Below are 13,977 nucleotides of genomic sequence, written 5' to 3' on the forward strand. Positions count from 1 at the left end.
GGGTACAAACGGAATCCTCAGGGACCCATGCTTTCACCCTGGATACGAGACAGTAATGAATGTAAGTGATCTCTACAGCAGCCCCTGCACCAAGAGATTTGAGATGACTCTTCCATTCGATCAGTTTCAAATCCAGGGCACTGGAAACTATCAACAATGCCGGCAAAGCATTCTTCAACTCTTCAACACCAGTTACTGCCCTTACTCTCACTGTTCCTTCAATGGGATTTTCTTGCCACCAGTTCACGGGGATTTTGGGGTAAGTTTGTAAAATAATAAGGTATATTGGTTAGGATGATTTGGGTTGCAAGTTGTAGAGCAGATGCCTACGAAGGGTTTAAATAATAGGATTTATTTTTCTCTCATATGATAATAAGCCTTGAGGTAGATAATTCAGGGTTAGTTCTTTGATTTAACAATGTCAGGACTTGGGATCAGCTTTTCCATTATCTTCTTGGCCTTTTTTTGTGGTGCTAAGATGGCAGCTACTGTTTCACATGCAAAAAAAGAAAGAAGTTTCTCTTGCATACATTTCTGTCCAATTTTTCAGTAGTGCCAACAAAAAGATGCCATTGGCCAGAATTTGGTGAAATACACACACTTCTAAACCAACCTGTGATAAAGGGGAATGGATTACTATGTTTGGTTTAGACTAATAACTGTTCATCCCTGGAACTGGGGAGTCTTTCCTACACATATTGCTTTCCTCTACATGGGTGAGATCAGGAATCTGTAAGCCAGAAGAAGGAGCTGGCTGTTGGGTAGGCGCACCATTGGGATCTGCCATAGTTGGCTTCTTAATGTCAGAAGAAGGAGAGGCAGCAGTTAGATGTCTCTGCTAAAGGCTTTCCTCTATAAACTGGTTAGAAATTCAAGAAATCCCAAGGAAATATTGAAGATAGCATCATTTACATTACATTTTGAACAGCTGGGGGACTCTTTGAATCCCAGTGCCAGTTTCTTCTTAATTACTCTAGAATAAGATAAAATATTTGAGCAGAGGTAGAAGAGGTGCCCCTTGATCTACTCATAATTCAGATTTCATATTTTGGTCCTGGAGATGAAGCATTATTGTAATCATAGTTTAGTAGTATATTGCAAAATTAGCTACCATCAGTCAAGAGGCAGTTATTGACTAAATAATGTATATACATTATCTCATTAATTACTTAAGATATCATGCATAGAAACAAGGGCTTTTGTCTGCCTTCACACTCCTTCTCCCTTTTTCAGAAAACAGATCAGCATGTGAGAAGGGAGGTTCGACTCTCCTATGGGACCCCAGCAGGAGAGTTTCTCCCAAGTCTCCTGGCTCAGCCCAGTGTCACAGAAATAGCTCCCTGGATAGAGCACAGGGCCTGTAGTAATTGCACCTGGTTTAAAATCTGGCTTTGCCACTTGTAAACAATACAAGCTCTTCATTCCTGTCATCTCTGGGAAAACAACAATGGGCGGTACCGTGGATCCAGGCTAACATTTACCATGGCCCAGACCACAGTTACTCCTCCCTTCAAGGTTCCTGAGGGAAACAACATGCCAGGACAATGCCTGGCAGAGTAATACTTGGTTATTTAGCTCCAAACCTAAATTCAGAACAAACTAGAAATTCACCTGGTTGCCCTATAGCTGAGCTGGCACTTAAGGCCCATATTGGACTTTTTTGGGCCAACGCCCTTGCCCTGGATCTAACTGCTGGAAGATAAAAGAGGGGGCCACAAAAGGGAGGAAGGTGTCTAGGGGTGCTGGGGACAGCCAAGAGCCCTTTTCATTCCAGTCCTTGATAGGAAGTACCTCTGAAGGAAAAGAAATATACTGTTGTGTATTGACTTTTTAACTTTTCTGAGAGCTTCACCTCCTGGGAAACATAGCCCAATTCTTGTCTTCAAGCTTGAGCAAACCCTTTCTACTTGAGGGTGGCAGTGGTGGAATTTCTTACCTTTGAAAGTGATCCCTCCAACCTAGGTAGGGAGAAGTGGAGAGTTGGAAGGGGTGAAGGAGACTTGTGCTCCCCTTGGATGCCTTTTTGTTTGGTCTCTTAGCCCCTCACTGAAATTGTTCTCTTCACAGCCTTCTGAACCTCAGCTTGGCAATCTCCTTACATCAGCTCATCGCTTTCCTCTGAGTGGGATCTTTCCCCTCTGAATACAGCCCCCAGGGTTCGCAGTGTACTTGTACCTACTCCTGCTTTGGCAGTTTCTGTTACAGAATTGTTTCCCCCTCTGTAATTTCTCCCTAAAGCCTGAAGATTTTTTTGGGGGGGGGGTCTATTTCCTCATTTATAAAATGAGGACAGAAATGCCTATCTCCTTGCTAATTTTGAGTAATAATCCAGACAATGGTGGTGGACAGGTGTTTACCAACCAGCTCTCTGGGGATGTAGGGGCTGGTTTGTGACATTTGCCAATTAACGTGGTATAAGTACTCCTACCATGGTCTAGTTTAATCAACATAACATCAGCTGGCTCACAAAACTCTTGAAATTTTAACAGTTAGCTCTTGTGAGTGGGTAAGAGCCACCTCCAGCATATGACTGTCAGTAGCAGAAAGCTAACATACCCTAGCACCAGGTGGGCCCTTAGTAAGGTTAGTTCTTTCTCCTAACAGTCCTTTTTCTAGGCTGTTATACCTGCAGAAGTTCCCACTGCCCAGTCCTGCATCTGGAAGCATAACTATTTGCAACACAAAAATCCAGTTGCATTCCAATTATTTCCAGGACCAGTTAGCCTGGGTATTCTCAAGCCACAGAGAATTTGCAGGGAAGGAAGGTTTGCCACAATTGCATTCAGCACTGGTGATTTAATTCTTACTCTGTAAATAGAATATTAAAAACTGTCAATTTTTTTTCTCAGTTTGGCTACATTGGTTGCTAGACAGAATCCAATTTGTAGGCAAATTAGAAACACCCAAAAGGAAGAGGGAACATCTGCAGGGAATTATTTATGAGGTAATTTAGGAAATTTTTAAAAGTTCACATCGTATCATTTATACAAACAAGAAAGAATATAAAACAAATTCAAGAAGGAACTGGAATTAAAGAACATTAAAAACTTGTTTGTTTCCATATGTATACATATACTTGTGTGTGTGTATGTGTGTGTGTATTTAGCTCTGAGCTTCCTAGTAGCCAAGGGGAGAAAATCAGATATAGTTTTTATTATGCATAGCATGCCAGGTCCCAGGGCAAAGCAGAGCTATTCAAAAATTGTTTCTCAAGGATATTTTATAAAGGAGATTTTATTAGACAATGTCTTTGACCATATTTCTTAAAATCACAATTTCTTATAGCAACTGTCACCTAGAGGCATGATATTAAAAAAACGACTCAGTCACAGCAATTCTGTGATGCACTGAGGCAGTATAGGTCTTTGATAGACATTCAACTTGATAGAAAGAAAGAATTCAGAGTGGCTGAAAAAGGGGGAGACAAATATCTTTCATCTTCCATAAATATTAATTATCTAAGCTGGAAATTGGAAGATGAGGAGCTGAACTTTTGAGGCTCTATGTTCTCTAAAGATGGCCTAGAGTGTTACTATTCTCAGTTGCTGCTTAAATATGGGCCCACAGGTTATAGATACCAATCAAGTAAAGGTTTATATGGTAAGGTTAATCCCTAATATGGAAATTAAGAAGCTGATCACAAATTTTGACCTCAGTAGTTATAGGACATCTCCCCAGTACTGAAAGGCAAGGTCAGGGATTCTTAGAGCTGAGTCAGCATTTCCCTCGAGAATCACCATTGGGTCCATTCTGGCAACAGAATATCTGATGTATTGAGTCTCCCAAGTCACACCCCAAGAACAGAATCAGGATGATTTTTTTTTTCTTCAAGACTTTCAAAGAGTCATCTACCACAGCCATAGGAAGAAACTTGGTGATGTGTCCTTGAACCATCTGATTTTGATCAGTGTATCCTTATGAGGTATTAAGAGAAGAAGGTGGGTTTTGTCATTCAGTATCATTCTTGGGATTAAAAATAGAAGCATTCTAAATAGGGTTAAGGTTTCTTTTTCATCACATAATATAAATAAATCAAGGAAAAAATATTCATCCTAAACCTCATCATCCCATCCCATTAACACTTAATTTTTCTGGGTTCAGTTCTACTGCATGTTAGTGTAAACAATATTCCACCCTAGAAAAGACCTTTCCAAGGGATTTAAGAGGCCACATTAGATATTAAACTCAATTGAGTGTGTTTCTGAAGAGCATATACAGACAGGAAGACTATCAGGCCTCGACACATGGAAGACTTTCAGAAAGATTGACAGGTAGATAAAATGAAAAAATAAATATGAATATGAGTATGAATGGACTGGTTCTGGAGCAGGGGAAGAGAAATAGATGACCTTATTCTGGAGCACAACTGTCCAAAAAAGAAAGATGAATAGATACATTCCCAGCTCAGACAACAAGCAGGATTTGCCCTTGATTCTAATTCTAAGACTTGATCTCTACTGTGGCTACAGAGAAATAGTCATTTCTATATGGAATAGAAAAGTAACATTATTATCTGAGAAATTTTTAAAAATCTATAAAGGAGAGAGTTTTAAAACATTACTTCAAATTTGATTCAGGTGTTTGTAATAGTTAGAAGGGCATATTTGTATTTTTTTTAAAGATTTTATTTATTTATTTGAGAGAGAGAGAGTGAGAGAGAGCACGAGCAGGGTGAAGGGCAGAGGGAGAAGCAGATTCGCCATGGAGCAGGGAGCCCAACACGGGGCAGGATCCCAGGACCCCAGGATCATGACCTGAGCCGAAGGCAGACACCCAATTGACTGAGCCACCCAGGCGCCCTGGCATATTTGTATTTATTTTGTTTTCTATTCCTTATATAATGGCATTATTCTCCAGTTGCATATTGCTTATTTGATTCTCTTTTGAGAGAGGACCTAAACCTTAACCTGCACAATCAAGGCAACACCTGGGAGCAAAATATCCAGGTTGTCTGGACAGCCATCCGTGTGTGTGTGTGTGTGTGTGGTGTGTGTGTGTGTGTGTGTGTGGTGTGTGTGTGGTGTGTGTGCGTGTGTGTGGTGTGTGTGTGTGTGTGTGTGGTGTGTGTGTGTGTGGTAAAATATGCATAATAGAAAATTGGCCATTTTCACTACTTTTAAGAGTATAGTTTTGTGGCATTACATACATTTAACACTGTTGTACATCCATCACCACCATCTACCTCCAAGACTTTTTTGTCTTCCCAAACAGAAACTCCATCATTAAACAAAACACTAATTCCCAACTCCTCTTCCCCCCAGTCCCTGACAATCACCATTCTACTTTCAGTCGCTATGAATTTGACTATTCCAGGTATCTCATATAAGTGGAATCATATATTTGTCTTTTTGTGATTGGTTTATTTCACTTAGCATAATGTCTTCAATAGACCAGTCATTCTTAGCTCTTCAAGGGATAACAAGACTCTGGAGAATGTGTTGAAAGCTAAGGATCGTCTAAACAGAAAAATAGACATTTAAAGGCGTGCTGAAATTTTTGCATACAATTTAAAAGACATCATGATTCCTTGAGATGGACCTGTAAGCCCCATGTTAAGAGCCCTTAATCTAGAACAAAAGGTACACATAAAGTAGAGATTAAAGTAGAACCATGAGCCCAAGTAGGGCAATGGCTGGGATTAAACACCACACAAATGTTAGAGGTCAGTCTCTTTACGAGTATGGAAAGCAAATGCAGACACATGTGCCAGAGACAGATGACCCTGAAACTGATGCCACATCTGCCTCTGAGATGCATCCTGCCAGGGCAGAGCAAACCGAGTATCTAGTAATAAAAGCAGGCAGGCCATGCTAGAGAAGCGAGTTAGCATGAGTAATGAAGTTAGATGGGGGAGGGGAGGGGAACATGTCAAGTGGTCAGTTTGGGGCAGAACGTGGGGCTGGACTGTAATACTTGTCCCTTCTGTGACTATGAGGGCTTCATATAGTCTTTACTCCAAAGTGCTAGAAATATGTTTTTGATTGGATCTTTGGTAAATGACTTGACAAACCCCCTTTCTTCCTTTACAGACAAATTTGGCTTTGGGTTACTTTTCTGGATTTGTTTCCCTGGAAACGTGATAAAGATGGGACTGTCAGTTGTATTACTAGGCAACAGTTCTTATGGAAAAAAAAATGACCCCTGAAATTAATTGTATCTGGATTGGAAGAAATTAATGAACCATGCCTATTCTGTGGACTTCTCTAATCTGAATAAAGGCTCTATATATGTAGAGTATGTAACGAAAGGCTTTATTTTTATAGAACTTATTTATCTGTCCATCATACCATCTGTTACTTGTTTGAGTTGCGCTGTCTTCCACTAGAGGATGGGGATTCTCATATGTTCCACTTCTTGGAACATAGTTGTTATTCAGCCAATAGTTTTTGAACGAATGAATGCATGCATGATATGCAGCCAAAAGTCAAGGAAGCGGTGGAATGAAAAAAAATGGCTATTGATTTTGCCAATTAGGAGGTTACTGGTGATTTTAATGAGCATAGTTTTAGAAGCCATGTGAAAGTAAACAACTCCCTGGGAGATGTTCTAAAGTTGGGGGAGCAGGGAGGAGAGTGGGCAATTGATACTACAAAAACAAGAAAATTTTGAGAGAGGATAGATGCTGCACTGAAACCAGCTCAGTTAAATTGAACAGGAATGCCTGTATTGCATTCTGTGTAGGTTAAAAGTTGCACAAAATTTGGCTGGCAAGAATGGGTATTGTCTTTATAGGTTGATATATCTGTCTCCCCAACTATGTCCTGAGGCCCTGGAAGGCAGGGATGGTGTACATATCATCTTTTCATTTTTAGGCCTGCTAGGTATATTACTGCTAGGGTGCCTGGAATATTGTATATTCTCAGTAAAAGAACTTCAGTATTTGGAATATTCTAGTGAGATGTCCAGCGTGCACAGAAGCCTGGAGGTGGGAAAACATGAAGTGTGTTCAGAGACCCAAAAGTAGTTCAATGGGTTTTTCCATGTGGGCAGTCCGGAGACTTGCCTCTGGTATTTTAGAAGCTTTCTCCCCTAAGCTTAAAGATCACCCTTGTGATCATTAGATGCCTTTGTTTGAGGTTTATGATCTATAAACTCAGAGATTCCTATAGTACAGGAAAATGGTGGTAATTTTAGGAAGAGTAAAGATGAAGATATGATTCAGGGGTTTGGAAAGAAATGATTCCAGGTTTTGGAAGAAATGAATAACGCTGTTTGAGGGGCATATAATGGACCATTTGTGGGACTCACAGAAAATAGAACATATTTTAAGCTTTAGGGAGAAATTACCTCCTACAGTTATAAAGCGATCCAACATTTTTGAAAGAAGAGTCAGATGCTTAACCAACTGAGCCACCCAGGTGCCCCACTGGGGAAAACTTTCAAGAGTCCATGGCATGCAGGGCTATGGGGGTACGCGGTAGCACAGACCAGCAGTTCCTGCTGACAAGCTATGTATCCCACTGAAGGCTCGATATTTTGCTATATCTGCCTACACAAATTTTCTGTTTGTTAATTTTTTTTTTTTAAAGATTTTATTTACTTATTTGAGAGGGATCATAGAGGGAAAGGCAGAAGCAGGCTTCCCGCTGAGCAGGGAGCCTGATGTGGGACTCGATCCCAGGACCCTGGGATCATGACCTGAGCCGAAGGCAAACGCCTAATGACTGAGCCACCCAGGCGTCCCTGTTTGTTAATGTTTTTAAAATAATTTTTATTTCTTTAAAAAGCACATGTCACACCTTAGCAAAAGCAAGAGAATTTCTAGGTGCTTAACTCATTCAGCCCTTTGCTGGTAGAATGAGCTCTAGGAGTAATATCAGGAAGTCTTTTGAAATGTAACAATTTAAGGAAATGTTTATTATAAAAATTAAGACATGCTCATTATAAAAAAATCAAACTGTACAAAAAGTTTAAAGACCCAACCATATGTTCCACAAGAAACTCACTTTAGATTTAAGGAACTCACATAGGCCAAAAGTGAAGTGATGGAAAAGATATTCCATGCAAGCGCCAACCAAAAGAAAACAAGGGTGGTCATATTTATATCAGACAAAATATACTTTAAGTCATAAATTGTCACAAGAGGCCAAGAAGGACATTATATAACGATAAAGAGTTAATTTATCAGGAAGATACATTAATCAAAAGTATATATGTACCCCAAATCAGAGCCCCTGAATCTTTGAAGCAAACATTGACAGGAGTGATGGAGGAAGAGACGGCAATGACAGAATGGTAGGAGACTTTGGTGCCGCACTGTCAGTACTGGATAGAACAATCACAGATTCGAACCACACTGTAGACCAAATAGATCTAACAGACAAATATAGAACATTCCACCCAAGAGCAGCAGAATATATACTCTTCTCAAGTGCACATGGAATATTCTCTAAGACAGATTACATCTTAGGTCATAAAACAAGTCTCAACAAATTTAAGACGACAAATTATACCAGGTATCTTTTCTTTTCTTTTTTTTTTTTTTAAAGATTTTATTTATTTTTTTGACAGAGAGAGACAGCTAGAGAGGGAACACAAGCAGGGGGAGTGGGAGAGGGAGAAGCAGGCTTCCCGTGGAGCTGGGAGCCGATGCGGGGCTTGATCCCAGGACCCTGGGATCATGACCTGAGCCGAAGGCAGACGCTTAACGACTGAGCCACCCAGGTGCCCCATCAGGTATCTTTTCTAACCACAGTAGAATGAAACTAGAAATCAATAGCGGAAGGAGACTGGAAAATTCACAAGTATGTGGAAATGAAAGAACACACTTTGGAACAACCAAAATAAACAAAAGACTGGCAAGCTGAATTCAACAGTCCATTAAAAGGATAATATACCATGACTAAGTGGAATTTATCCCTGGGATGCAATGATGGCTCCACATACAAAATCAATTAGTGTGATACACCATATTAACAGGAAGGACGAAAACCACACATCTCAATAGATGCAGAAAAAGCATTTGATAAAATTGAACACTCATTTATGATAATAAGTTTCAACAAAGTAGAAACAGAAAGAAGTTGCATCAACACAATAAAAGCCATATGTAAAAACCACACAGCTACCATCATACTCAGTGGTGAGAACTGTAAGCTTTTCCTCTGAGATCAAGACTCAGGCAGGGACGCCCACTCTCACCACTTCTATTCAGCATAGTACTGGAAGGACTCACCAGAGCAATTAGGCAAGGAGAAATAAAAGGCATCCACAACAGAAAGAAAGAGGTATAATGATCTCTGTTTACAGATGACAAGACTTGTACATAACGAAAACCCTGAAGTCTACACACACAGCAAAAGAAACCTGTTAGGCTCATAAATACAGAGAATAAACTTGGTGGTTGCCTTCACCAAAATGGGTGAAGGAGAATGGGAGATAGAGGCTTCTAGTTATGGCACAGCATAGGGAATACAGTCAATGGTATGGTGATAGTGTTGTACGGTGATGGATGGGAGCTAACGTGCGGTGGGCCTAACGTAATGTACAGACGCACTGAATCACTGTTGTACACATGCAACTGATGTAAAGTTGTGTGTCAGCTGTACTTCAATTAAAAAAAAAAGAAAAAGAAGAAAGCTGTTAGAACTAATAAATGAATTTAGTAAAGTTGCAGGGTACAAAATCAGCATCCAAAAATCAGTTGCATTTCTATACATTAACAATGAACTATCTGAAAAGGAAACTAGGAGAACAATCTCATTTACAATAACCTCAAAAGGAATAAAATACTTACTAATAACCTTAACTAAGGACGAGAAAGACCTGTACACTGAAAACTACAAAACAGCGATGAAAGAAATTAAAGACAAATGCAAAGACACCCCATGTGTTCAGTGAATAGAATGGTGGCCAAGGAAAGGAGGAATGGGGAGTTGCTAATTAACAGGTGTAAAGTTTCAGTTATTCAAGATGATTCAGTTCTAGAGATCTGCTGTACAACATTGTCCTTATAGTTAACAATACTGAATGGTACATTAAAAAATTTGTTAAGAAGGTAGATCGCCTGTTAAAAGCTCTTACACAACAACGTCAACAAAATTAAAAGTACACCCTAAAAGTCCTCCTCTCCCTCCTGGCCCACGGTCAGTTCACTAGAGGAAAATGCTCTGCGTGGTTTTAATTAATAGGGGGGAACATTTCTGGGCATTAGCTATGCATACTGGAGCTATCCAGTCTCTGGAGCTATCCAGTTTCTCAGTCAACAGAGATCCACCCAGCGTCTCTTACATTCGAGGCCGCGCTCTAGGAATTCGAGAGAGAGCGGTTTTCTGCCACTTACACATCTGTAGCGCTCCCCAGTGTGCCAAGTGCCATGCCGGTGCAGCAGATTCAGCCGAGAACAAGGCAGCGGTGGTCCCTGCCATTGTGGAGCTGGCATTCTAGAAGGCAGGCAGACGGAAGACCGGAAACACAAACAAAAGCGAATTAGACTGTGGCAACCACAGGGAAGAAAGCAGCAGGGTCCCGTGAAAGGGAATAAGACAGCATCCTAGTCCAGGGCGATGATTAGAGCACCTCTCTGAGTCAACGTGAAGGGAATTGCAACAGCTGGGAGAGCAGGAGTGCCCCGCTGGGGAAGCAAACCTTGGCAGTGACCCAAGGCCTGGGGGGTGGCGTGTGCAGGTGGGGGGGTAGGAGGTGGGATTGGCAAGGTGGGAAGGGTTGGAGCATGCCTGGCTTTGAGAGACCTGGTAGAGTTTGGACTTACTCTACGTATAATTAGGAGTCATTGAAGCTTTTAAGTGGAGGAGTAATCTGATCCACATTGTTTCTAAGTGGGTAGGTTAGTGGAGGAAGGGCACGAAAGTTCAACTGAAGGGTTAGAAAAGGAGTGGGAAGTGAAGACATGGAACTCAGTATTGTAGAAAACGCTTCCAAGCACCTATCCTGTGAAATTTAATTGAATATTTTCCTTTTTACTCATTTGTACCCTTTTCCATAGTTCTCAGGTATGGTCATAATAATGATTTTAAAAAAACATTTCAGTTGTTCTTAGTTCATGATAGATTTCAATAAATATTTGTTAAATAAAGATTGACTATTTAAAGAAAGCAGTGCATGGACATTCTAGAAATAGGCCAAAAAAGCAGAACTAAAAAGGAAAACGCCTTACAATTGCCATTCAGAGATAACTCTTAATATCTTTGTATAGAAGTTCCCAGTTTTTGTTTATTAAAAGCTCATATATAATACACAGTTTTTTAAAGATGGGATTTTTTTTAACCTCTCTCTTTTTTCTCCCCCCTCATTTTTTTTTCCTCCCTGACTCTTCCATTAAAATTATAGAGACAGTTAGTGACCAGGTGGCTCAGAAATGCAGGTCAGCGGTAAAGCAACAGCAACAAAGTGACACGTCTTCCAGGAAAGAAACAACTTTTGGGTCTGGAATATTACTTGGTTCATTAATTCACTCAACAGGGATGTCCAGGCACCTTCACCAGGAGTTCAGCCTTCTGGACAGTGAGTCAGTGTCCCTCTGTGTTGGACACAGTGCAAAACTGCATTTTCTCTTGCAGGCATTTTCGGCTTATTACTATGTGATGGAATTTTTAAACTTTACATCAGAGGAAACCCCCTCGCAGGAAGAGATGACGGAGACTATGGAAAAGTTCTGCTCTCAGCCTTGGGAGGAGGTAAGTGATGAGAAAGAGCAGCTGTGCCCTTGGCGGCACGGAGGACGGGAGTCCGCTCGCCAAGTCCTGCGACCCGGACTGAGATCCAGCAAACAGGGTAGAGGAGCCCAGAGGGTGTACTCGGTCCGGAGTGAGCGCACGGGCCTTTCTTGGTAAGTGGGCATACACCGGCCGAAGCCAACACGGTCTTACTTTCCTCACCTGACACCGAGCCTGGCAGCCCGCGGCTGCTCGTGGGAGGTTAGCAGCTTGACTCTGTCTCAGCCATTCCTTCTTCAATTCTGTCGTTAGGCCTGTTTTCTTCACGGACACAAGATGTGGCTTCAGAGATCACTTATGTTCCAGGTCAGAAGAAGGGTAGAGCCAGATACATCTGTTCCATTTAACAAGAAAGCATAAGCTACCCCAGAAGCTCCGTAGCAGTCTTTCTCTTACGTCTCATTGGCCGGGACTGGCTGGGAAAGCAGGCTGCGGGATTTTAGGACTGGTTAGAGCCTTAGATCCAGCCTGAGCTACTCTCTGGGGCTGGGTACATTGTCGCACATTCCTCTCCCCAAGCCCCCAATCAGAGTTTTATTAGCAAGGAAGACCGGCAGTTCAGAGTCTGCTATAAACACCATCGTGGTAAGACCCTTTCTCCCCGCCTAGGTCCCAGGTACCTCCTACTTGTTCATAAATTTGAAGCACAACTGTTTCTTGTCTGAGGCACTGAGTCATTCAAGATCTAGTACTACCTGATGGAAGTTTCCAGGGAGGAGCGAGGTATGGGGTCTACCCTAATCAAAACAGATCAGCTAGGGGTGGCTCCCAACGGCAGCTGTTTTAAGTCGACAGCGTTGCCCACGTGAGTGGTACTTTCATTCTGAGGAGGTGTAATTAACTAGAAATGGATGCGGTCTCCTTGGCGCTGACAGAGGAAGGAAGGTTGTGCAAGAGCCAGAGGCATGGACTTCTCCCTCTGTATTTTGTCTGCGTTAGAACAGGAAGGAAGAAGATTCAGGGCTTTCCAAAAGAGCCCCTCGAAATGCCGCAGCACTTGACAGTTTGCAAAACACTCGGGGGAGGCTTTTTGCAGCTGGTAGTGATCTATGGAGGAAGGTGAGCATCTTGGAGCCGAGGCAACTTGAAACAACCCCAGTGTATGCCTGTGAAGGAGGTAGATTTAAGCTGCTTTTTGGAAAAAATTCTTTCTTTTTTTTTAAGTAAGCTTCACGCCCAGCGTGGAGCCCAATGCAGGGCCCAAACCCATGACCCTGAGATTAAGGCCTGAGCTGAAATCAAGAGTCAGACACTTCACTCACTGAGCCACCCAGGTGCCCCGGGAAAAAAATTACTTCTTGTTCAGAGTGAAAGCTCTATCACATTTTTTTCCCTAACCCTCGTCTGTTTTTTTGTTTTGTTTTGTTTTAATTTCATCAGGTTACATTAGGTTGGCAATGCCTATATGCAGACCTGTACGGGTCCTGGAAGTAGACTCATTAGGGCCTGCACCGGGGAGAAATTCTGAAATCTTTGGCAGGGGGTGGGGGGAGGTGCAGGGTGAGACCTAGACCCTCACCCAGAGCCTTGATGTTGAGGTGGGTGTTATGACCCAGGGTTCATTTTCCCCAACTGCATTATCCGTCCATATGGAATGCATAGGTTTCAAGTACGCTCTTACAGGGCAACTCTTTTCCTGCTACTCCTGTGTGACTGGAGTTTGGGAAGGTCCTTTCTAGACATCTTTGGCCAAGAGAGAACTGACAATTTTTAGGCATATATTATGTGCTGAAAAGTGAGCTAGAAGCTTTATACATATTATATCGCGCTGCCTGTCCCTGCTTTGGCAGGAGAAATAAAATGCAAACTACACCTACTGATGTCTTTCAAATCCTTGCGGGTGCCCCCAGTCCTTGGATCCCTGAGGAGGAGAGGTTAAGAAAGCAAGTGAAAGGGACATTTCATGCTTGTCTTCTAATAGGTTTATTAGAGGGTTGGTAACCCTCTAATTTTGACAACTGGAATAATCACTTCTCCACTCAGAAGATATGTTCGCTCAAGATCTCTGGTCAGCCTACAATGCTGTAAGATTCTGTGTATACTACTAACTAGGGTTTCTCTATACATTATGGGTCCTGACATTCAACCTCATGGACTTTTACCCTTTCTAGGGAAATGCATCCCGTTCTTGAAGACTTGCCATGCCCCTTCATATGGGGGAGTGGTAAGGGGCAATGGGCGAGGAGGAGAGAAGCTGGTACTGTCCCACTGCCCTAGGAATAGAAGGGAGAGAGGAGAGAGACACAGAGAGAGGAGTATGAGAGAGAAAGGCAAACCATCCCCCATATGGAGAGAACATAGT

General features: G+C 41.9%; 2 protein-coding genes across 4 annotated transcripts in view; one reads left to right on the forward strand and one right to left on the reverse strand.

Moving 5' to 3' along the window:
• Positions 1-13,977, reverse strand: part of LOC116649458 (RNA/RNP complex-1-interacting phosphatase-like) — a 154,062-nt gene that overhangs the window by 77,691 nt on the left and 62,394 nt on the right. For both annotated transcript variants that reach the window (XR_004302683.1, XM_032432244.1), the window contains exon 9: positions 10,283-10,382. Coding sequence is in view for 1 of the 2 variants with exons in the window: in XM_032432244.1 (XP_032288135.1) it covers positions 10,283-10,382 (100 nt within the window). In the remaining variant the exon portion in view is untranslated. The remainder of the gene's footprint in view (positions 1-10,282; positions 10,383-13,977) is intronic.
• Positions 1-13,977, forward strand: part of ENTPD1 (ectonucleoside triphosphate diphosphohydrolase 1) — a 95,364-nt gene that overhangs the window by 73,936 nt on the left and 7,451 nt on the right. For both annotated transcript variants that reach the window (XM_032432245.1, XM_032432246.1), the window contains exons 7-8: positions 2-259; positions 11,520-11,636. In XM_032432245.1, the coding sequence (XP_032288136.1) occupies positions 2-259; positions 11,520-11,636 (375 nt within the window). The remainder of the gene's footprint in view (position 1; positions 260-11,519; positions 11,637-13,977) is intronic.

This window comes from Phoca vitulina, unplaced genomic scaffold (assembly GCF_004348235.1).
Source record: "Phoca vitulina isolate PV1807 unplaced genomic scaffold, GSC_HSeal_1.0 scaffold48, whole genome shotgun sequence".
Classification (NCBI taxonomy): domain Eukaryota; kingdom Metazoa; phylum Chordata; class Mammalia; order Carnivora; family Phocidae; genus Phoca; species Phoca vitulina.